At 34.3% G+C, this 22463-nt stretch overlaps 3 protein-coding genes across 3 annotated transcripts; 1 reads left to right on the top strand and 2 right to left on the bottom strand.

The window, feature by feature from the left end:
* The first annotated feature begins 272 nt into the window (after positions 1 to 272).
* On the top strand, positions 273 to 7915 carry LOC133692296 (protein VACUOLELESS1-like). Its single transcript, XM_062113133.1, has 15 exons — positions 273 to 1257; positions 1340 to 1630; positions 1835 to 1974; positions 2446 to 2551; positions 2645 to 2737; positions 3758 to 3847; positions 3982 to 4095; positions 4192 to 4299; positions 4430 to 4503; positions 4760 to 4814; positions 5675 to 5856; positions 6553 to 6682; positions 6926 to 7028; positions 7295 to 7392; positions 7494 to 7915. The coding sequence occupies exons 1-15, from the start codon at positions 472 to 474 to the stop codon at positions 7656 to 7658; spliced, it is 2535 nt and encodes an 844-aa protein (XP_061969117.1). The 5' UTR covers positions 273 to 471; the 3' UTR covers positions 7659 to 7915.
* A 4617-nt stretch (positions 7916 to 12532) lies between these two features.
* On the bottom strand, positions 12533 to 17414 carry LOC133690482 (3-hydroxyisobutyryl-CoA hydrolase-like protein 5). The gene is made up of 16 exons (XM_062110706.1): positions 17196 to 17414; positions 16915 to 16956; positions 16639 to 16722; positions 16481 to 16549; positions 16029 to 16092; positions 15768 to 15841; positions 15612 to 15695; positions 15397 to 15481; positions 15161 to 15246; positions 14722 to 14843; positions 14565 to 14625; positions 14356 to 14454; positions 13456 to 13557; positions 13304 to 13345; positions 12868 to 12974; positions 12533 to 12753 (listed from the first exon to the last, which is right to left on the bottom strand). The coding sequence occupies exons 2-16, from the start codon at positions 16945 to 16947 to the stop codon at positions 12690 to 12692; spliced, it is 1176 nt and encodes a 391-aa protein (XP_061966690.1). The 5' UTR covers positions 16948 to 16956; positions 17196 to 17414; the 3' UTR covers positions 12533 to 12689.
* Positions 17415 to 19485: 2071 nt separating this feature from the next.
* LOC133690606 (large ribosomal subunit protein eL20-like) lies at positions 19486 to 21885 on the bottom strand. Its single transcript, XM_062110835.1, has 4 exons — positions 21730 to 21885; positions 21513 to 21628; positions 21333 to 21396; positions 19486 to 20118 (listed from the first exon to the last, which is right to left on the bottom strand). The coding sequence occupies exons 1-4, from the start codon at positions 21742 to 21744 to the stop codon at positions 19777 to 19779; spliced, it is 537 nt and encodes a 178-aa protein (XP_061966819.1). The 5' UTR covers positions 21745 to 21885; the 3' UTR covers positions 19486 to 19776.
* Positions 21886 to 22463: the final 578 nt, after the last annotated feature.

Below are 22463 nucleotides of genomic sequence, written 5' to 3'. Positions count from 1 at the left end.
AATAATAGGAATATAAATTCAAATAGCCAGCAGTTAGTAACTACATTAGCCAGTGCCCAGTAGGCCCTATGTTGCATTCTCAAATAGGACTCCAAATTCTCATGATCGAATACGGGCCCGTTTTATTACTCGAGATCGGCTTAAGGAGCCCACTACCTAAGCACGAGCCTATTAAGCCTCACAGACTACCCTTTCATCTTATGTAATAAAAATAAATTATTCTTAATAAGATTAAAATTATCTGAAAGAAAATGGATTTGGGTCGGGTTGGTTCGACAAGGGAAAGGATAACCCATTTTCAGTCGGACCTACAAATCATTTGCAGAAAACAATTGTAATCGATCATGATGACGAGAGCATTCCCAGCGTCTGCCGAAAAAGATGATCAGATCGTCCTTGTAACATAAACAGCATCGAAACCTCTCTAATTCACCGTTCAGAAACCCTAACTTCTCAAATTTTCCTCCTCCAATGTCAAACGTCTCTGTCGCGGCTGAATGGCAACTCCTAACAGACCGGTATTACAGAAAACCCGAACTCTACCCAATGCGATGGAAACACATAGACTTAAGCCGTAATAAAGTAGCCTGCGCACCCTTCGGCGGTCCAATCGCTTTAATTCGTGACGATTCCAAAATCGTCCAGCTCCACGCCGAATCCGCCCTCCGAAAACTCCGAATTTTTAACTCCGCTGGTGTTCTCCTCTCTGAAACAGTCTGGAAACACCCAGGCGGCCGATTGATCGGAATGTCATGGACCGAAGACCAAACCCTAATTTGCATAGTCCAGGACGGCACGATCTACCGTTACAACGTCCACGGCGAGTGTCTAGAACCTAATTTCTCCATGGGAAAAGATTGCTTTGAACAGAATGTGGTGGATTGTGTGTTTTGGGGGAACGGTGTCGTGTGCTTGACGGAAGCTGGGAAGTTATTCTGTGTTCCTGATTTTAAGGAGATTAAGCCTTGCAAGCTCGCAGAAATAGGGGTTGGCGTTGAGGAATTGCCACATTGTATGGCGGTTATAGAACCGCAGTATACAGTTTCGGGTAATGTGGAGGTTTTGTTAGGAGTAGGAAGTGGATTTGTGATTGTTGATGAGGATGAGGTGAGGTTCATTGATGAGGAAATAGTTGGTGGTGCCGTGCAGAAAATTGCTGTTTCCCACAACGGGAGGTTTTTAGCGTGTTTTATGCATGATGGGAGATTTCTTGTTATGAATACTGAGTTTATAAATTTTACTAATTATCAATGTGAGGTAATTTATGTTGTGTTTGGTTTGATCCTAAGGTTTAACTTGTGTTTTGTTTGGTTTTTTATTAATGTGTTGAAATGTGCAGTCTGCGCTTCCACCGGAGCAGATGGCTTGGTGTGGATTGGATAGTGTGTTGCTTTATTGGGATGATGTGCTTTTGATGGTAGGACCTTCTGGGGATTCTGTATCATATTTTAATGATGAACCTGTAATTTTTATCCCTGAGTGTGATGGAGTGAGGGTATTGTCAAATACGAGTATGGAGTTTGTACAACGGGTGCCTGATTCTACCGTGTCTATATTTAAGATAGGAAGCACGTCTCCTGCATCATTGTTGTTTGATGCTTTGGATCATTTTGATAGGCGAAGTGCTAAGGTACTTGTCTCATTGTTTGCAAACAGCTGTGCTTTACTTTCTTACTTAGACTAACAAATGGGTGGACCACTTGCTTAAAATGTTTTTATAGTATTCTTGCTTACATTTGTGGTCTATAAATGGGTATGCTGGCCCACATGAACCATTTGGTTATGAGTTTCAATAATATCTCATGTGAATTCCATCTTCCATTGTTTTTACCAGGCTGATGAGAATTTGAGATTGATACGCTCATCTTTGCCTGAGGCTGTTGAAGCATGTATTGATGCTGCGGGTCATGAATTTGATGTTTCCCGTCAGCGGACGCTGCTAAGAGCTGCGAGCTATGGTCAAGCCTTTTGCAGGTGATTTTGATTCAGAAAAAAAAGATATATACTCATTAGCTGTATATACCTCTCATGATGGCGTGAATTTATTTTGTTGTGTGATTCCTATCATTTGTAAAGCTTGACAAATTTTCACTAAGGCAAGAAAGCAAATTATGGTTGGCTCATCGAGATTGATTTCAATTTCATATTGCACTTTTGTTAACGTGGCAATGGATGGTTTTGGGAAACTAACTAGTCAGATTGTTGCCTGAGGCTATTGTGGTGCAAATTTCTATTTGGAACAGTTGCCTCTTGATGTGAACTGTAGTGAGCTTTACTTTTAGCATGAATCTTTTTTTTGTGGTGAAATGGAAAAATATGCGCTGATTACTTTGTGCTCATTTACTTGATTATAATTCGTAGCATCTATGATCTTAAAATAGTTTTTCTTTTTTTTTTCTTTTCTGATTTCTGTTCCCAGCATTGATATCCAGTTGGCTTTGGCAGCAATTTTAAACGTGACCACATTCAAGAGATGTGCAAAACTTTGCGCGTCTTAAACGCCGTACGTGACCCTGAGATTGGCATCCCTCTAAGTATCGAGCAGTATAAGGTTTATGATACTTCCTGACTTAAGTTGTCAATTTCAAATCTGAACTTGCTTGCTGCTTGTCAATATAATACTGAATAAACATTTTGTGGTCAGTTGCTTTCCGCACCCGTTCTGGTTGGTCGTTTGATTAACGCTCACCAACATCTTCTTGCACTGCGGATATCAGAATACGTAGGATTGAATCAAGTAAGTTTAGTCATAGATTGTCTCTTCATTGTTGCATTCTCTGGGACTTTGCCAATTAGGTTCCTCTTCCACAAATCAAAGCTTAAAACTGAACCTTGACCTAATTTCTTTGACGAGAAGACGTTAAGTGTTATTTTTGGGTAACATTCTATTGGGAAGATTTGTTGACTTTTATTAACATTATATTGGGTAAATTTTTATATATCATGAATACAACAAACCTTGATGTTCAACTAATGTAGAGCAGCTTAGGTTTGGTGGCCTACGAAAGAGTCCCGATGAATCAAGCTTGGAGAATTAGGGATTTTAGGTTGGAATTAGGGTTAGGGCTTGATGTATGTGGAATCAGGATTTATTACTGATATGTTTCAGGTGGATTTGGATTTTTTACTGTATCTGTAGAAACTAGAAAGTAATCCATGTTTACTTTAGCAGTAAGAAATAGCAGAAAAGATACTTAGAGAATAGAGAAGAGGAAGAAAGGGCAATGGCCACAACCCTCAAAACTAAATCAAAATATACACTTCATTCTATTATTGAAATCCTACATTACTTAGAATAGCTCTTTTAGAGGCACCAAAACCCCTAGCAGTCCTAAACTAAGAAGAAAATAGAAAACTTAATAGGAAAAGGAGACACGCATACTAGAAAAATCCTACTTAATGTTCTCGTTCCTAAATAAGCCAAGTTTCCTAAATAGATATAATTAAGTAAATAAAATCCCAAAGAAATCTCAAAAAAAAAAATTAAAATAATTTATTAATCTCTTTCCTTGGCTGCATCATCAGGAAACATTAGAGCCACTAATTGGTAATTGTTTATATGACTGAGTACTTGTGGCCCCTAGTTTTTGCATCCATTTTGTGACTAGCACCAATACTTGGACTTCCACAGTTCTATTATATACATGTACTCTGTTCTCTAACATATTATCAACTTGGTTATAATTTGCCTTCTAGGAATTCTAGAAAGCAAATCATTTATGTGTGCATTCACCTTCTCCTGATTGTTTTTATATAGGAAGTAGTAGTAATGCACTGGGCATGCGCAAAAATAACAGCTTCATTAGCAATTCCTGATGCAGCCCTCCTTGAAATCTTACTTGATAAGGTTTGTGCTTCTCTTGATCATTGTTAGATTAACATCAAAAACTCTGGAAATCAACAGCTCTCTTCTTCTTGTGTTTTTTTTTCTTCTTCTAATGTCAATGCAACACATCTGAAATGATGTTCTTTGAGTTGCAGCTGAAATTATGCAAGGGCATGTCCTATGCAGCTGTTGCTGCTCATGCAGATAGGAGTGGCCGCCGGAAGTTGGCTGCAATGCTTGTTGATCATGAACCACACTCCTCAAAACAGGTTTTTTTTTTAATATATTATAGTAGTTGTTAATATTGTCCTTTTGAAGAGATGACTGTTTCTGAGGTGTTACTGATTATATTTTTTTCACTTTAGGTTCCTCTATTGTTAAGTATTGCGGAGGAAGAAACAGCTCTAGTGAAGGCAACTGAAAGTGGTGACACTGACCTTGTTTATCTTGTCCTATTTCATATCTGGCAAAAGGTAATTGCTTCCTCTAAATTTTATAGACTAGCTTCTAATTTTGGGGATGTATAAATGGAGCATAAGCAAAAGTACTTATTGATTCATCAATCACTTGAACCATCCTAGATTATTTTTCTTGTTTATCCAGAGTTCAGCCTTGGAGTTTTTTGGAACAATACAAGCCAGAGCCCTTGCTCGTGATTTATTCATAGCTTATGCACGGTAGGTAAAACATTCTAGTAGATTTTTTTCTAAAACTAATTTTATGATTTGTGTGTTTTTAATCTGTTATAAGAAATCAATTTGCAAAGCTTTTCTCATCCAGTAACCAATGTCATTTATCTGCTCAGTGCATACTGACATGTTTTTTCTTCCCTTGTTTCTCATGTTGTATAATAATGCATGAATCATTGGAAGACTTTTTTCACCTCCCTTTTTACTGCATGATTACATTTAGTCCCCCCCCCCCCCCCACCAGGTATTATAAACATGAATTCTTGAAGGACTTCTTCCTATCAACAGGACAACTTAAAGTAAGTTCAAGTTCTTCCCAACTGGTTAAGAAACAGTGAATTTTTTTCTGTTTTATTTTGAATTGACTTCATGGAATAGAGTAGCAAGTGATAGTTCGGTATTCATATGCTGCTTTATGTAAATGTGTGATAGCTAGAAAAGGGGTTTTATTTGGTGATGAATTGCCATAACGAGTTCATAATGGTTCTACTCATTTAGCATGGTAAAATAAATTTAAAATGTCAAAAACAATCCTTCATGCTTGATGCTTGATCCTTCTACTAATTTCCTTGTATCCATGTGAAATTTATATGTCATTGCCATAGAAAGCATGTCATCATGACACTGTTCCATAGCTAAAGGTTTAAAGTTCATTAAAATCTCAATCAGCTTAGTGGGTGCAAATATGATCCTCTAATTTGCAATATATTGCAAGTAAATGGGCTCTATGTGCATGCATGCACATGTGGGTTTTCTGAGGGAGGCAAATATGGTTATGGATGACAGACCACTCCGGGTTTAGCAAACAGTAGTTTCAAATTTTAATGTAATTTGACTAAAATGAGGCGATCCAATTTCTTCAGGAATCAATGACTAATAAATTGCTATGAAATTGTGATTTGTATGTAGGATGGGCTTCTCTTTCCATGCATACACACATATGCAACATCATGAACTGGGGCAGGCTTTACGTGCCTTTTGTAGTCCATGATGCCCATCAATATTTATTTTGTTTGTCAAAGCTTAAATTTGTGTGCATACTGATTACCCATTGACGTTGTTTATGTTTGAGTGTCTAAAGTTGTGCTGAAGATGTGATGCATTTATTGTTAATCATTTGTTTCTCTGTCCTAATTTGTAAGTTTAATTTGGTTTTTAGGAGGTGGCTCTTCTCCTATGGAAAGAATCATGGGAAATAGGGAAAAATTCAATGGCCAGTAAAGGATCCCCGCTTCATGGTCCACGCATAAAACTCATTGAAAAGGCCCACAATCTTTTTTCTGAGACCAAGGAACATAACTTTGAGTCAAAAGCTGCTGAAGAACATGCAAAGTTACTGAGGTAAGATGCCAACTAGTACCACCAAATATGTTGTTGACCGTTTGTTTATTCCATTTTTCTCCAAAACATTGCATATTATAGTAGTTCATGTAGTTCTATTATAACAGTTAGATGCAAAGAAGATGTAATGTATTCTTTCTTTGGAAATTAATATAAAAAAGATGCAAAATCCAATCAATTAGCAGTTAACCCTGCTATAAGAAGTGAAGGTTGTGTATTTATGGAGAATTTTCTGGTTTTATAGAAACTAATAGCACTTGGAAAACATGATTACTAAATGATGATTTCTGTCTTTTCTATTTTTCAACCACTAAGTTTATCAGATTCACCACTTTGAAAACCAAGGGCGCTGTTTGTTCACCTTTTACTTTATCCCTTTGTTATTCATTGTTTTAAATGTAAAGACCTGTATTTTCTATTTGGGAAAAGTGTTAGATAGTAAACATGTTTTCTTTAGATTTTCCTGGAGAAATGATTTTAGAATGAAGCTGATAACAGAAATGAAAATTAGAAATTTTTTTCTGATATGACACACCCCCCCCCCCCCCCCCTTTCTTTTTCTTTTTTGTTCTAAACATCCCTTTTATGCTCTATTAAAGCCCCCCTTCAATTGAAAAATCTCAATTTGATTCTCACTTGCTGCTTTATAAACTTGTGTGAACTCTTTTTCCTTTCTGATAATACCATTTTTTGCAGAATTCAACATGAGTTAGAAGTCTCTACAAAACAGCCCATTTTTGTTGATTCAAGCATCAGTGATACAATTCGAACATGTATTGCATTGGGAAACCATAGAGCTGCTATGAAAGTGAAAACAGAGTTTAAGGTCTGTTTACCTCAGCATGCTGGCTCACTATTTGAAAGAGTAAAATCGAGGTTTTACTGGTGCTTCTTGCCATGAATATAATATATATATATATACATGAGTTTTCTTTTGTCTGTGTGCTTAACTGAATTTTATACACTTGGCTGATGTAACAAAAATATTGTTTCAGTGTCTATAAGTTTGAGGCTTTTTTTTTCAGGCCACAATATTCATCTTTTTTTATGTGACATTTACTTTACTCAGGTTTCTGAGAAGAGATGGTATTGGCTTAAAGTTTTTGCTTTGGCAACAATTAGAGACTGGGATGCTCTAGAAAAATTTTCGAAGGAGAAGAGACCACCAAATGGTAAGATCTCTTGGTTGTTCGATCTTGAAGGACAACTGAAGGAAGTAAATTAATTGATGACATCTTTCTTGCTTGGCAATTTTTCTTCTACGTTTCTTCTTGCATAGAATCAAAATGCGTTGGGTTTAAATTAGCAACTTTGATTATTGGGATGAGTTTTTAATTGGAAAATCATTGCAGTCAGACATTTTATGTCTTGTTATATGAAAGTCATGATATTTTGCATTTTTTTTTTTTTTTGTGGGGGGGGGGGGTGCATCTGATAGGTTTCAGGCCATTTGTGGAGGCATGCATTGATGCGGCTGAGAAAGGTGAAGCTCTGAAATATATCCCAAAACTTGCAGATCCCAGAGAAAGAGCTGAGGTAATCAGACCATGTGCCTTTTTTTCTTCTCCTCCTTGTATGTGTTATTCGTCACTTTTGTTTAGATCACCTTTGCTCAGGTCCCTCTCTGATTTTTACAGGCATATGCTCGGATTGGCATGGCCAAGGAAGCTGCCGATGCTGCTTCTCAGGCAAAAGATGGTGAATTGCTTGGTCGATTGAAATTGAGTTTTGCACAAAATACAGCTGCTTCATCAATTTTTGACACTCTACGAGATCGATTGTCCTTCCAAGGAGTTTCATAGTGACCTGAAGCTTCATATTCCTTTTCTTCACCTTTGAGTTTTGAGCCTGTTGTATGTGTGGTGTGCATATTCTCTCTTCCATGTAGATTTATATGAGCTATCCCTACAGTGTGTTCATACAGTTGATGCCATAGAAATTAGCTTCATCGAGTTTTTGCTTGTGACCTTTTATTTTGTTCAAGGGTGCATTATTTCCCTTGCAGTTTTCATTCTTTAGAACGTTTTCCAAATTATTAATGAATTAACTTTAACTATAATAGAGGTGGTGAAATCACTGTTAACCGCGCCGCTTTTCACACAAACAAATTATTGAGTCTTTTTTTCTCTATATATTTTTTTTCAATTACATTTTTATAAACCTAGATTGATCGTCATTTTAATCAGGGTTTTTTTTAATAAAGTTAAGATTTACGGATAGACAGTCAAAGTAAAAAGGGTGGAGAAATGGTGAAAGGTGGTTATTTCAGTCTTGGGGTGAAAAGTTTAGTTTGGTCTTTAAACTTTTAAATTATAAATTTTTGGTTCTTTCATATCCTTAAAATTTAATTTTTGTTTAAAACTTTATTTTTTTAATTTTTTAGTTTTTGTTTTGAGAGAAGAAAGAGTTAGTTTTTATATTTTGATAGTAGAAAGAAAAAGTCTTGGTTGATGTTGAATTTACCCATGAAAAATAAAATCTTGGTGTCAATGAGTTTTATTTGACAAGACGAGTTTATTCCAAGTATTATTTGCTTTAAACCTTGCTTGAGATGGTACATATACAAGTTAGAGGGATTTTTTAGTTTCAGACTGATTTTGGATTTTCATGGTGATTTTTGAGTTGTTTAAGGTCATGAATAAGTTTTTTTAGGGTGTATACTTGTTTAGGTGATTTTAGGTTAAAATATGGTTGAAAGATGCTTTTAAATTAAAATATACTTCTACTTTCCAGCAATCTCTAGTCGCTGGAATTTGGATGGAGTAGATGATGCATTACCTATTAATTTGTTTTTTCAAAACATTTAAGGGCATTCACCCCTTAAAAAATAAATTAACTAGGCCTATAACCATGGGTTGATCCAGACTTACGTGCCTAAGCTTTTTTTTCTTTTTTTTCCTTGTATTTAGTTTTTATTTTTTTATTGGTTTTTTTCAATTAGATCTTTATTAATTTTTCTTGCTTATTTTTTTTAATTTTATTCTTTAATATTTTATTAATTTTTAATTGAGCAACATAATTTGTTTTGGTTTGATATTTGTAAGCTTATCGCGATTTCAAACAAAGGCCACAATATTTAGTTGGTTCTCAATCTTGAATTTTTTAAAAAAATAACATAGTTTGGTTAAAATTTTGGGAGAATGGCATAGGTTATAAAAATATTTAGAAAATAGCATAGTTTGAACTAGCAAGAGAGGACTATCCTTTTTGTTTTGGTTGTTTCAATTTTAATTCTTATTCTTTTGATTTTTTTTCTTGACCCTTTTATAAAAAAATTTATTTGTTTTCAATTTTATTTTTCAATCAAAGTTTATGGTGCATTATTTTTTTCCAATTTGATCCTCATTCATTTGATTTTTTTTCCTTTTATTAAAGTTATTTTTCTTTTTAATTTAACTTCAAATCAAAAAGAATTTGTCGCCCCCTCAATATTTTTTTTAATTTTCACCCTTATTTTTTTAATTTTATTTTTTTATTTGAGATCATTTTATACTTCTAGTGTAATGACCCGAGTCACAGGTTTTGATTATTGACGCAAGTCAAAATCCTCTATTTTTTCTCATTTTCTTTTTTAACTTCACCGTTCGATATTATTTTTTTATAAAACAAAATTGGCTTTGTGTTTTTCCTCAATTTCTTTTCTACCATGTTATTCCGATCTTATAATCTAAAACACGAGTTGACTCGCCCCTTATCATCCAGGTTACAAGTCTACTACACTAACTCGAGTTCACTCTGGTCAATTTTTTTTTATTATTTAAAATTTGAACTTTCAAGTTTTTTTTTCCAAGTTGTTGTGCACTTTATTTTTATAAAACTTTTATTTGTTTACTATCGTTGCCTATTTTTTCACCAACTAATTAAAATAAAACAAATTTATTTAATGTGGTCGGGCTTATAGCTAAAGTTCATTTGTTTTTCTTATTTCTTTTAAACTTGCTTGTGTCACCTAAACTATCACTGGCTTTTTTTTTTTTTAGTTGATATCTTTTTTTAGTATTTTCTTACAGTTAATATACCTCCTATATGATTATTTTTTTATTTTGTTTATTTAGTCATTTTTGAATTGAGGGTTTTTTTTTAAAAAAAATGTTTTGTATGTGTTTAAGTTTTGAAGATATTGTTCTGATTCATTTATAAATTTTTTAATGTTTTATATTGATGAGCTTCATTTTTTAAAATAAAATAAAAATTATTTAAATATCCCATGTGTCTATTTTCATTGTTGTTTGGTCTAATAACAAATTTATTTTCATAAATAAATTTAGTTAACATGATCAGGTGAATATCCCATGTTGTGGGATCAAATATCTTGATCTGTATTTATATCTTGATTTTTCAATTTTCATGTGTTTACACAGATATTTGATCAATTTATTTAATTAGATGTTTGCATAAAAAATTTTATTTGCACTTAAAATTTTTATATATGAAAAAGCACATCAATAAAGCTTACACATTCATTTAAAAAAATTACAACTCGTGGCTCTATGTGGGTTAAAAAGTCAGTTATTATTATTAATTAACAAAAACTAAATGAATTATGCTTTCACTATGCATAACCTCACAAAATACTATTCATTGCAATATTTTTTATTTTTTTTAATTTATGTTTTTTTTTCTAATTTCATTCTTCAACTCTTAGTTTACCAGAGATTGGACTTTATGACTTGTTGTGATTTACTTTCCATGTGGTCATCTCAATTTCATGTCTCATGTCATGGGTTTGATGGGTTAATTCGACTGACTTGAGTTTTTTTATCTGTTTTTTATTTGGTATTTTTTTCAGTTTCATCCTTTAACATTTTTAACATTGGGTTGATTAAGAATTATGTTTTGTCATTTGTTTCGTTTTATTTTCTATAAGGTTATCCTGGTCTTGTGACTCAAGTTACGAGTTTTGTTAGTTAACTCAGGTAGACTCAGATTGTTTTATGTGTTTTTTTTTTAGATTGATTTTTTTCAAATTTTATCATTTAATAATGTGTTTATTGAGAAATGTTCTTCATAATTTGTTCGATTTGCTTTCTATGAATTTATCTCAGTCTTATAATCCAGGTTGCAAGCTTGGCTAGTTAACCCGGGTTAACCCAAGTCGCAGGCTAGAAAGGTTAACCCGGGTTGACTCATGTTGTTTTTTTGATATAATTTTTATAAAATTATATACCCCGGTCTCATGACCCAAGTCATGTGTTTAAGGGGCTAGCACGGGTTGACTCGGGTCATTTTTTCTATTTTTTTTAAATTGAGTTTTTTTTTCAATTTCATCCTTCAACATTGAGTTAATTAGAAAATTAAGCTTCATAATTTATTTTGATTTATTTTCTATGAGGTTGTTCTCATGACTCGAGTCGTGGATTTGGCATATCGACATGGGTTGTTTTTTTGTCCCTTTTCAATTATATTTTTCTAATTTCATCATTTTACATTGGGTTGGTTGGGAATTGAACTTTATAATTTATTTTGATTTGTTTTATATGGGGTTATCATGATCTCATGACCTAGGTCGTAGACTTGGAAGGTTAATTTAAGTCGATCTAATATATTGTCACATCAATATTTTTTTAAAAAAGGATGTTGTCTTGAATTTGTCTTAATAGTCAAACTATGTTTTAACTAGTTGTTCAAGCTCTCTTTAGACTCGTCAAGTCAACCGAGTCATATTGGGTCAACTCCCAGATGACTTAATTTTTTTCTACTAGAAAAACATTAGTTATACTTGGATGTTCTTTATTTGTATTGGAAAAAAAATATTCAACTAGCAGCGTAGCGAGCTAGCTATTTCTATTGCTTAAGCGGTACAAAGTCATTTTGCCACAAGATAAGAATTGTTTTCCACACATTCTTCAACAAGATGAGCTTTCATTAAAGCTTTTTAGTTGATGAATCGTTAGTGTCAAATAATCATCTCAACTCAAAAGTTTAAGTTGTTAGGTGAGATCATAAGAATAGTTTTATAAGATTTTTTTTTCCAGATAAGAGTAATTGTATGAAAAGAAACAAGTTGTACAAAGTATAAGGGGCATACCCCCAAAAAGTATAAAAGCTTGTTTCCCTGGTCTATCTAGCCAAACAAGGAAAAGAAGCAAAAGCTAAAAAAGAAATTAAAAAAAAATTACAAAAGCAAATTATGATGACAAATAGCAGATGAGTCAGTCGATTGATTTTGAAAATTTCCTTAACCGATCAACCGATTGATTATATATAAAACTATACTAAACATAATCTCGAAAATAGCAAAGCAATGGTATCTCATGACTCTCGAAGGCACCAAAGGGATCTAAAAATAGTTAGGAAACCTTGGTTTGAGCTCTACCAAACAGGCCCAGACCAAATAAAATTTTAATACTATATTAAAATATCATCTCTACCTAAAAACTAATCTACCAATGTTAAATAAAGTCTTAATATCTAGATAGTGGTAGATAATGATGTCGCAATTAATAGGAGTGGTCTTGGACTCGGTTGAATCTATGGTAAAAGAAATACGTTTTACTAGAATGTTGTCATAGGCTCTACTTTCATGATACATAAGCCAAATAATCTCTTCCGGATAACATGCACAATATTGAGAATTTTATTTCCCCTGGAATACATAACATCAAGGCTTATTCCAACTATCTTCTCAGCTTGATTTTGTATTTCAAATGCAATTTGTGCTATGAAACTTCTCCAGTGCAAGGAAATTCGAATAAAATTTCATGAGATATTGTCACACTAGTCATCTTAATACAAAACAAAAAAAAAAGACGGAGAAAAAAAAAAAAACACAACCAGCTGCCTGAGATGCGGATTGATGGCCTACAACAAGCTTCTGAGCTGGGAAAAGAGATTTATTTTGCTATTCCTGTTGCATTTAGAGCAGCATAGGCTGAGTGTTCATATTTGCCTTCCCACCTGACAATTACATTTTTAATACGGAAACATCAGGCTTCAGCAAACTACTGAGGACTTGGGGATTGAAAAATTGTGAAAGGTAGTTCTGAACTAAAACTCTGAAATCATGCTGACCTGTGCTTTTCGTTTTCAGGAATTTGAAGCTCCAAATTATCTTTGAACGGCTGGAATACCAGGTCCACTTTAGAGTCATCCACTTCGTCACAAGTTGGTGGGTCCCACTGTATAAGTTGATTGTTTGCAAATATTAAAGGATATAAATAATAAATAAAATATATAAATATATGAATACTTCTTTTTTTGAAAAATAACTAATACTTCATGCTTTACCACCTTATCAGGGAAAGAAAAGAAGCAAAAAGCCAAAAAGATTGAATACGTTTACAAAATGGCTAGATGTTTCTCTGTCATTTATCTAAAATTATACCTGACCTCCACAGGGTCAAAAGTAAAAACAGTGGCCAGATTGATTTGACCTTAACAATACCAGCATATGCCACATGCACACGTGAACGCGCGTGCAAAGGAGAGGGGGGATGGGGGGGAGTACCTTAGGAGCATTATCCTTGTCAATGGTGAGAGCCCGAATACCCTTTTCACAAAAAAAAGGATAGCTCATTAAAATGTGACAAATTTTTTTGTTATGGAGAGTTATTGATTGTCAGATGTTTTTTACATGTAAAAAACAACACAAGTCATTACCTCATAGACATCAGCAGATATGGTGGTTCGGAGTATGTTCATTGTTAGTCTGAATTCCTTCTCAAGACACTCAGCCAGTGTCTGCTTCCTTCCTTCACGAATCTGGAGATGTTTCAGAAAATTAGTTGCAGTAGCAATGGATCTAAAAATCATCTCTAGAGAAGACCAGTTATATTGCAATTCTAATCTAAAGTCAATAGCCATTCCCTAGTTATATAAATGTCAGAGGTAGAGAAGAGCATCATCTGTTGTGCCTGATGAGGAGGCTCAGATGAAAAGTTCAGGCAATCTTGGAGTATGAACTTTAAAACAAAAAACCTGAAAAAGAATTCAAAACAATAGAAGGCAAGATACAAGAACATCAAACAGTGGTCTACAAGAAAACTTGTGTCATTCAGCAGTCAGCAAAATTCTTTTCCTCAACTTGTAGTAAGAAATCCAATTTGAAAAAAGATCTACCAAAGAGTTGCATTCAAACAGAAAGAAAGCTCTGCAGGATTCCATCCCGAGAATGGAATATGAATCTTCTCATATTTGGGAGGGTAATCCTGTTTCAAAAATCAGGATCTCCTTCCGCATGTCCCAAATTAAAATATACACATCTGTCAGTCTGAACGTTTTAAAAGGGCTTTATGTTTCAAAGATTGATGGTTAGATAATTGCAAGCCATTTATTCCACAATAGAATCTGGTGATCTAGTTAGATTCACATGCCCAAGGTGCTTGAGCCTTTGCAACTAGGACTCGGTAAGACCAGAGGGTAAGCATTGCATTTCTAGGAGTCTGAAAGACAAGTAGCTCGCCAAGGACTATTATTTCTGATAAATTCAAATTCAATGTAGTAGGAAGCTGCCCGCTTCCATGCATGATATCTATTACGAATCATATATTGAGTGATTACCGATCTGAGAGTGATTTTCAATCCAGTAGGGGATGATCTTTTCAACCCTTTCAGTATTGCACCTATCCATCCATTTCCATCCTTGCTTGCCTCAAGTCCCTGGAGCGGAATATCATACATATCACATTCATTATGATCATAATTTGCAAGTGGATTCTGTGAGAAATTTCTAAATTGGAGAGGGGAGGGTGGAGGGTGCAGGAACTTACAAATGATTTGATGATATCTACCACAGTATCCCTTGAAAAGCACTCATCAATAATTGACAACCTTAAAAAGTAACAAACTGTAATAAGTCCCATCACTATGAAATAGAAGAATTCATGAAGGAAGAGAATATATGCTTTACTATTCCATAACTATTACTTGTTTAAAACGCTGTCTTCATCAAGCTGTATGTCCACAGAAAATTCTTCAATAACAGATTTCACTGCATTCTCATCACCAGAGTTCAAGCTTATAAGACGCTTCTCTAGCTCAGGCAGTTTCTGACATACAGAAAATAAACAAGATAAGTACTTCAGTGAATCACTACAGTGAATGAAATAGAAAGGTCAGCGCTCCTTTAGTTCTTATTTTTATTATTATTTCTAGTTAGTTATTCAATTATAACTAAGATATTTCTGGACATCTTCCTGAAGGAAGATTGGAAGCGACCATCTTGTAGTAAGCATGGGATTCTGTGTTCAACTGCTTTTGGAGTCAACCTACCTCTCATCCAAAAAATAAAAAAGAGTTTCTGAAACAAATAACGATTCCAAGACTGGGATATCAACAAATACAAAGTAGTATAATTCAAACTAACCTCAAATGGGACAAAATGAGTTGCCATTCCAGCAGCGACCAATTCCTTACCATTCAGCCTCGCACCTGTCAAGGCTAAGAATTCCCCTGTACACAATACCATGACTTTCTGAGTTTTTTTAACACATTGAAGTACCAGAAAGAGAGAAGTGAGTGGCATTCAAGTCATTAACTTAAACATTAAGAAAATAAAGAGAACTCTTAGCAATGCTTAACTTTCCCTATTTGAATACTCACCCAAATGACCAGGGAGACGAGATAGTATGTATGAGAAACCACAATCAGTATGAAATCCTATACTTGCTTCTGGAGTGGAAAAAACCTATTTGTTCATTGTAGAAACTAGAAAGATTTAGTATGCCAAATCAGAACGAAATTCCAAGCCTTATACCACAAAGGCTACAATCGCTAATCTATGCATAGAAATACCCCAACAAGGACAAAATACCCACAGTTTTCTCTGTGACGACTGAAAACTTCATCGGGACCATCAATGATGCACCTCCTCCCATTGAAATTCCATGGACGAGAGCAACCTGTTATTGAAATGAGGTTCATCATTCTGTAAGTACCTTTGGATATGTAGGAGAACAAGTCCAAAATAGTACCTGGGTTTTCTTATAAGTATGGATGTGATGGCAAAGCCAGTACATTCTGTAAACCACTTCAAGACAAGAATCCTCTGCCAAAAGGCACCATATTTACAAATTAGCTTCATGCGTACAAGAAAGGGAATGACCTCATACATAGGAGGAAATCAACAACTCTGTTTAGTGCAATGACTCGCGAACATGTGTAGCTAAGGAATTATAATTGATGCCAAGATAAAAATGGGAATCTAAAAGTTAGTTTCAGGGAACTGTGTTTACTTGATGTCCTGCCATCATAGAACATTCTTAGATCCCCACCAGCAGAAAATGCTCGCCCAGCACCCTGTATAAGGAATAAGATCGCTGTTAAACTTTAACAGGAAAAAATTGCACAGTGATGGCAGTCGTTAGTTTGGTGCTGGTGGAATTGTTAACTGTTGAACAACACTTGATTATCCCACCCTCAGAAGGGTTGCCTTTCTCATAACTCACAAAGATAGATAATTGACCCACAGGGTTCCACTGTATCATATCATAACTTATGAAACTAATCACCTGATCCTTCTCTTTTTTTCCATGATTATTTTTACTTCTCTCCAACTTTTTTATTTTTTTTGGATGAACTTTATCCAACTTCATACTTTAAGTGCTTGATATACTCAGTAAGCCCGTGACACAACTGAGCAGATAGAGCAAGTTAAGTTGAATTTTCTGGAGGTATCAGAACTAACCTTGATTAATATAAGTTTGGTGTTATCATCTTTTTCCCATTTCTCTAAGAAATCTGCCAGCAGAGAAACCTGAATGGAGTAAAAGAAACAACAATTACATACAGAAATCAAGCTGAACCAGTTGCCATTATAACTTGGGTGAAGTTTACTCAGCATACCACTTTTGATGAAATAACATTCAATTGACGAGGCCTGTTCAATGTGATCAGCCTAACATGATCTATCTCTTCTCCAAGAACAACCTAAAATAGCAATTACGACAGCACCCATTTTATACTAATCAGTTACTTTGGCGCCAGTTGGGGCAAATCCAACCATAGATAAAGATTTGAAATCACACACACATAATTTGATAACAAAAATAGGAAGCGGGTAAAGAAACCAAAAAGACAAAGACGGATCTTATATAACTGAAACTTGCAGAGCATATATACCTGCTCTTCTGGGTTAACAACTTCTTGAGCCATTTCAAGAAACTGCACAAACAAACAAAGGATAAGAGTTCAAGAAAATGAAACAAATTTCCAATGGTATGGACCATGGATGATTGTTTCACTCAGAAAATGGGAACACTACTAAGATAGTAATAATCTGGCTTAGAACAGAATGTTCATTTCATCATCAAATAACATACTATAAAACAGAAAGATAAAAGCTGGCATTAGCATATATGATCATTGATTACATAAATCAGAAGGGTGAAGAGAACACTTACTAAATGAGTTCAAGTTGGTTGAGGAAAATGATAAATGAAGCAGCAGCAGTAGGTGGGAGGGTGAGAAGTGGTGGTGGGGGTAAGCATATAAAGAAAGAAATGTGAGTGTCGTTATTTTCACCTTCTAAATAGGGGAATTTTCATATATATTTTCTTACCGCCTACCTACCACCCCCTCTCCTACACTGCTGCTAGCTTAATCTTTGACTGTTTATTCTTTAATATTTGTAAGATTTGATCAGAAATAGGTTGTCTAGTAGATTGGTTGTACAGGTGGTGCTTGGTACTTGAGTCATTATTGCCAGGTGTCAAATGTTTCTCTCGAGAAAAAATATAATGCGGGGATGGGTGATAATAGCTCTTGGACTCGGAGGATGAAAAGGTGCCACGTGAATAAGCTTAGCCGGTAACTATCAAGAGGACAGGAGCAACCCGCCCGCCCGCCCGCCAAGAGGAAAAACTTGAAGGAAAGATGGGTTCGGGTCGGTCTTGCTGGTTATATCGTTTGCTTGTTTGACGAGTTGCCAAACGGTCTTGCTTTCCGGTCAAAAAGCCGTTGACCGTTACCAAACTTCAACAACCCAACAAAACTTTCAACACCGTCGTCTCAGAGGAGGTGCCATCTGTTCCAATCTAGGTGTTTACGACAAAATGTTCCTACGCTAAACATTTAACACTGCCTCGCGTCCCATTACTAATAACACCGAAATGTTAGATAGAACACGTTGCAACCTCACATTTGAGTAGGTTTACTGTCCTCGCTACGATACACGTGGCAACCACCCACCAGTCAAAAGAAAACAAGTGCATGAAGTACGTGTTTAGCATTTTGATGAAGAGTGTTTTCAGAAATATTTTTAGAAAAAGCATTAAAAATATTCAATTTGATGACTCTTGAAAGGCAGCATGCATCGCTTGAAATTATTATAAGAAAAGCTAAAATACGTGGTTTTTTTACTAAAACACTGTAGATGCCATAGTGTTTTTTTATATTATTTTTTTAATACAATTTTTTTTGTTATGATTTTTTTAAAAAAATTAATATTAAAATAATTGAGAATTTATCCTTTTTTTTAAATTTTGTTATAATTCTTTTTTAAATTTATTTTTGTCGATTTTGTTTTTTAATATTGGGATAGTTGAGAATTTGACTTCATAACCTGCTTCTTTTTATTTACCTTTCTATAAGGTTAGCATGGTTTATGGATTTGCCATGATAACCCAAGCTGCCCTCGTTTATGAATTTGGTGGGGTGTTTTTTTTATTGAACTTGATTTTTTTATCGTCTATTTTTTCTTACATAGTTAAAAAAATATAGTTTTAGAACAAAATTATGTTATTAAATTTTATAAAATCTATGGATCTATTCATATGTTTGCTAGTTGACTTGGTTCGTTTGTTTGACAAGTTTAACTCTTTTTAAATTAATTTTATGTTCATCTTTAGATAATGGATTAATTGGGAATTCAATTTTATAATTGGTTTCGTTTCGTCTTTTATGAAGTTATTACGATCTAAAAAAAATATCTCGATATTGAGTCGTTGTTAGAACAAAATTATGTTATTAAAAATATCTATTTTTGTTATCATATAGTTAAATAAAAAATTGTTTTAAAAAAACAAATTATAATCCTAGTAGAGTCCATAATACAATTCACATGTTTGGTGTACTAGTCTGACTTACTCGATTCACAGGTTTAACAAGTTTACTCACCATTAAGATATGCTTTGTTTTTTTATTTTATCTTTTAATTATTTTTAAATTTCATTATTTAATATTAGATTGGTTGATAAATAGATTATATTATTGATTTTTTTTTTTTTGCCTTTTAGAAATAATTATCTCAATTTTATGAGCATTTATTTTTATTATATAATTAAATAAAAAAATTATAAATAAAGTTATTAGATGTAATAGAATTCATAACCCGAATCATGAAAGTTCAAGATTGATCTAATTTATTATTAACTTAATATTTAAAAAAATATATATATCATCATCTCAATATTTTTTAAAAAAACTATCATTTGAAAGTTTTTTTTAAAATTTAAGTTATATTTTTATCAATCTTTAAAATTACATTAAAACATATAAAATCAATCAATTCAAGTTAGCTTGCCCACAATTTAATTAAAAACTTATATTAGATGTTTTAATCAGGTTTAATAACCCTGTTAAAAAATCCTTCAAACTCTTAATATTTTTTTTATATTTAAAAAAATTGATTCAATAAGTGCAAGCCAATATTCTAGTTGCTCCCTAATCAAAATCAATACGAGAAGCACCAACTTCAGAACACATTATCTTCAAAACTGGAAAGAACATTTTCATAAGCACTTGACAGCGCCAATACAAGGCACCAGAAAGTTTCCATGAGCACAAAATTCAAAAAGAAATTAGGCAACTTAACAGAACACATGAGCTTCAAAACTTGAAAGGGTTGACAACAGTAGATGAAGAATAAACTCCCGGAAGCAATGGGTTCTTGAAATAGATCTAGCTCTAATCCTCTCTAGCTCAACAATCTATTCAGCCTAACCAGGTCGCAGATCGAAGAACCAACAAATTAAACCAACCAATTTACATAAACAGGTTGGGCCTGGATGCCTTGTATGTTGTCTTGAGCTTCCTGGTTGGGGGTCTAACCTTCTTGAACACCAATGGGAACTTGATTTTGGAATTGTGGAACTGCTTGGTGCTCTCTCTCTTGCAAAGCTTTGCAGGGATGGTAGCAGTCTTGATGATCTGGATGCATGGTGACCTAACCCTGTGGCGAGATGCCATCTCGTTGTACATCTGTTCAACAGCACCATTCAGAGTTGTATCCCTGTATTCCTTGTACATGTTGTGATAACCAGTTCTGCTCTGGTATCGCAGCCATATTCCATAGTTCTTGATCTTGGTAGGATTCTTCTCAAAAATCTACAATCAGAAATTAATTATTTAAAGACCACTGGAATAAAATAGAACAGCAAAGAAGCAAAAATGCCAGTGATTCTTGTCCTTCCACAGGAAGACTCATATACAAGTATAACAAATGTTGCTAACATTTCCCTTTTAAAGATGGATTTAAATCAAGCACAGGAAATGTATTTTGTGACACCTAAAAACTAGAAAGCACTGGAATAGATGGGTATCACGGAAGAAAGTCATTTCCTGTGAGTTGATTTGACCAGCTAATCATGTGACCTTCCCTTAATTAAAAGGAAGTTTGAACCCCAGAAGCATAAACAAAAGAGCTATAGAATGTTTATTAATGTAAGATTCAAAATCTCACTCTTGCAGATGCACTTATGCAGAAGGCAATAACAAAGACAGGTAAAAATAATTATTCCTGAGATATCCTTTCAGAGGTTCTACATCTCGAGAGAGTAAAGTTTAGTTTCAACATTTAGGTTATAACTCGCCAATACTATGAGCTGAAGAAAAACAAAATTGAAATCGCAGGCCTACTCCATGCAAATAGCCTGGATGCACAGATTATAGATTTGGTGGGAGCAATCAACGCATTTTTTCCATGTTGCCAGGATTCACACCAATGCATGAAAATGCAGGTGTTTGAGCCAAGGTGCATGTGAATAAGTTTTGTGATTTAAAGATTTAAGTAGCTAGATTTTTTTAGTTAAGGGGTGAGTAATTATGAGCTGAGCCAATCTATTGGTACTAAAATTCAGTTTAGTATTCTTCGGAACTAAATAAATTTCCTTACAAGTTTAACACTTTCATTGGTGCAACTTTATTAAAGTTTCCCACTGAATGAGTTAACATAGTTCTAGGAAGTTAAGTCTAGAATTTCATCACATTAACCTGGAGCGCTGAGGACATAGTTCATCCCCATTTTAGCTCCAAGTCGGCGTAATTTTAAAACACTAATTTTCATTTATAAGCTGTTTAATCTCGATTAAGGACCCCCAACTTCTGAATTAAATGGTTATCCTATCCTATATAATGGCAAAACTTTATGAGGTTTTACTACATTGAAAATGATATTTCATTCCCCACTTCACTAATGTCAACGTCCAGAAACACCTTCATAAAACAAAAAAAAAAACCCTTCAAGGCCCAAAATCAGTTCTTATCTTACTCATAAGACAACATCATCGGACGCTCTATAACGAATGTAAGATCGCACGTACCTCATTTATGGCAAGAATTTGTCCATTGCTTTTCTTGACCTTCTTAAGCTTCCTCAAGAAGTACCTAAAACTCATCAACCATCATAGAATCAGAAATTTGCGATCATAATAAAATACATACAAAAGACTCAAAAAACCATCAAAGATAGATTATTTAGGAAGGGAAGAGAAGACACATACCAGAACTTTGATTTTGAACGGACCTCGTTCGTTGCCCAAAGCTTCATGCGGTAGATCTTTGGATGCTCATCGGACTCAGTTGGAAGTGCTCTCCCGACCACTTGGTACTGGTGAAACTGTTTCCACGCAAAACACAAATAAAAAAATCAAACATCTTGTCATTGGAGCCATGAAAAACAGCAGAATGAGGAGGTCCGAGGATGTTGATGTTACATACCCTGAAGGAAACCATTTTGTGACGTGCTTGAGAGAGAAGCAGCCGGGTTCCTCAGCTCAAACGCCAACTCTTCCTCCCTGCCTCAAAGTTTTGGAGGAGCATATAAGTGAGTGTAAAACCCTAGTTTCGTGTCGCGGTTAGGGTCAGCTCCGAGCCCTAAAATGTTCTCAGCTTGGCCCAGATATAATCTCTGATCCAGAACAAGTCCAATCAGCTCCGAGCCCTAAAATGTTCTCAGCTTGGCCCAGGTATAATCTCTGATCCAGAACGAGTCCAATCTGCATATTAATCGTGGCCCAAAAACACTTATTAGTCCAATTGAGCTTCCAGGGCCCAGATTTAGGTCTCGTTAGGCTCGCAGGAGGCAGTTCAATCCAAGCGTACATGAGGAAAATATCATACAGCCAGGCCCAGCCAAGAAAATACGTACATGTTGCATATTTTTTTTACAATAAGTATATTTTGTATGTATCTTCTCGAAATTTTCTTGGTATATCGTGTCATCTCTCTACTAATTTTTTTTATTGGATGATCAAAATATTCTCATATCAATTTATTCACCGACTAAGAATAAAAAGATATACCTCGTGCGTTTATCTAAATATTTTTAATTATCTTAAATTAAATAAAAGATCCATAATAAAAATAAAAAAATCAAAATACTATTTTAATATTAATACTTATCAAAAGAGCCAATTCAACTCAAAAACTTAAATTGTTAGGTACGGTTCCAA

Source organism: Populus nigra, chromosome 4, assembly GCF_951802175.1.
Source record: "Populus nigra chromosome 4, ddPopNigr1.1, whole genome shotgun sequence".
Taxonomy (NCBI): Eukaryota; Viridiplantae; Streptophyta; class Magnoliopsida; order Malpighiales; family Salicaceae; genus Populus; species Populus nigra.
This window is presented reverse-complemented; position numbering and strand designations above follow the sequence as displayed.

What these genes read in the sequence shown, in the direction of transcription:
- LOC133690482 (XM_062110706.1), bottom strand. Translation starts at nt 16,947, where the DNA reads ATGGCTCAAGAAGTTGTTAACCCAGAAGAGCAG. An exon ending in TTGTTAACCCAGAAGAGCAG is followed by an intron (nt 16,723 to 16,914) that starts GTATATATGCTC and finishes TTGCTATTTTAG; the next exon opens with GTTGTTCTTGGAGAAGAGAT. An exon ending in CTCATTTTGTCCCATTTGAG is followed by an intron (nt 14,844 to 15,160) that starts GTTAGTTTGAAT and finishes TCTGTATGTCAG; the next exon opens with AAACTGCCTGAGCTAGAGAA.
- LOC133690606 (XM_062110835.1), bottom strand. An exon ending in CGTTCAAAATCAAAGTTCTG is followed by an intron (nt 21,397 to 21,512) that starts GTATGTGTCTTC and finishes GATGAGTTTTAG; the next exon opens with GTACTTCTTGAGGAAGCTTA. An exon ending in AAATTCTTGCCATAAATGAG is followed by an intron (nt 20,119 to 21,332) that starts GTACGTGCGATC and finishes TTCTGATTGTAG; the next exon opens with ATTTTTGAGAAGAATCCTAC.
- LOC133692296 (XM_062113133.1), top strand. Translation starts at nt 472, where the DNA reads ATGTCAAACGTCTCTGTCGCGGCTGAATGGCAACTCCTAACAGACCGG. An exon ending in TTACTAATTATCAATGTGAG is followed by an intron (nt 1,258 to 1,339) that starts GTAATTTATGTT and finishes TGAAATGTGCAG; the next exon opens with TCTGCGCTTCCACCGGAGCA. An exon ending in ATCCCAGAGAAAGAGCTGAG is followed by an intron (nt 7,393 to 7,493) that starts GTAATCAGACCA and finishes TGATTTTTACAG; the next exon opens with GCATATGCTCGGATTGGCAT.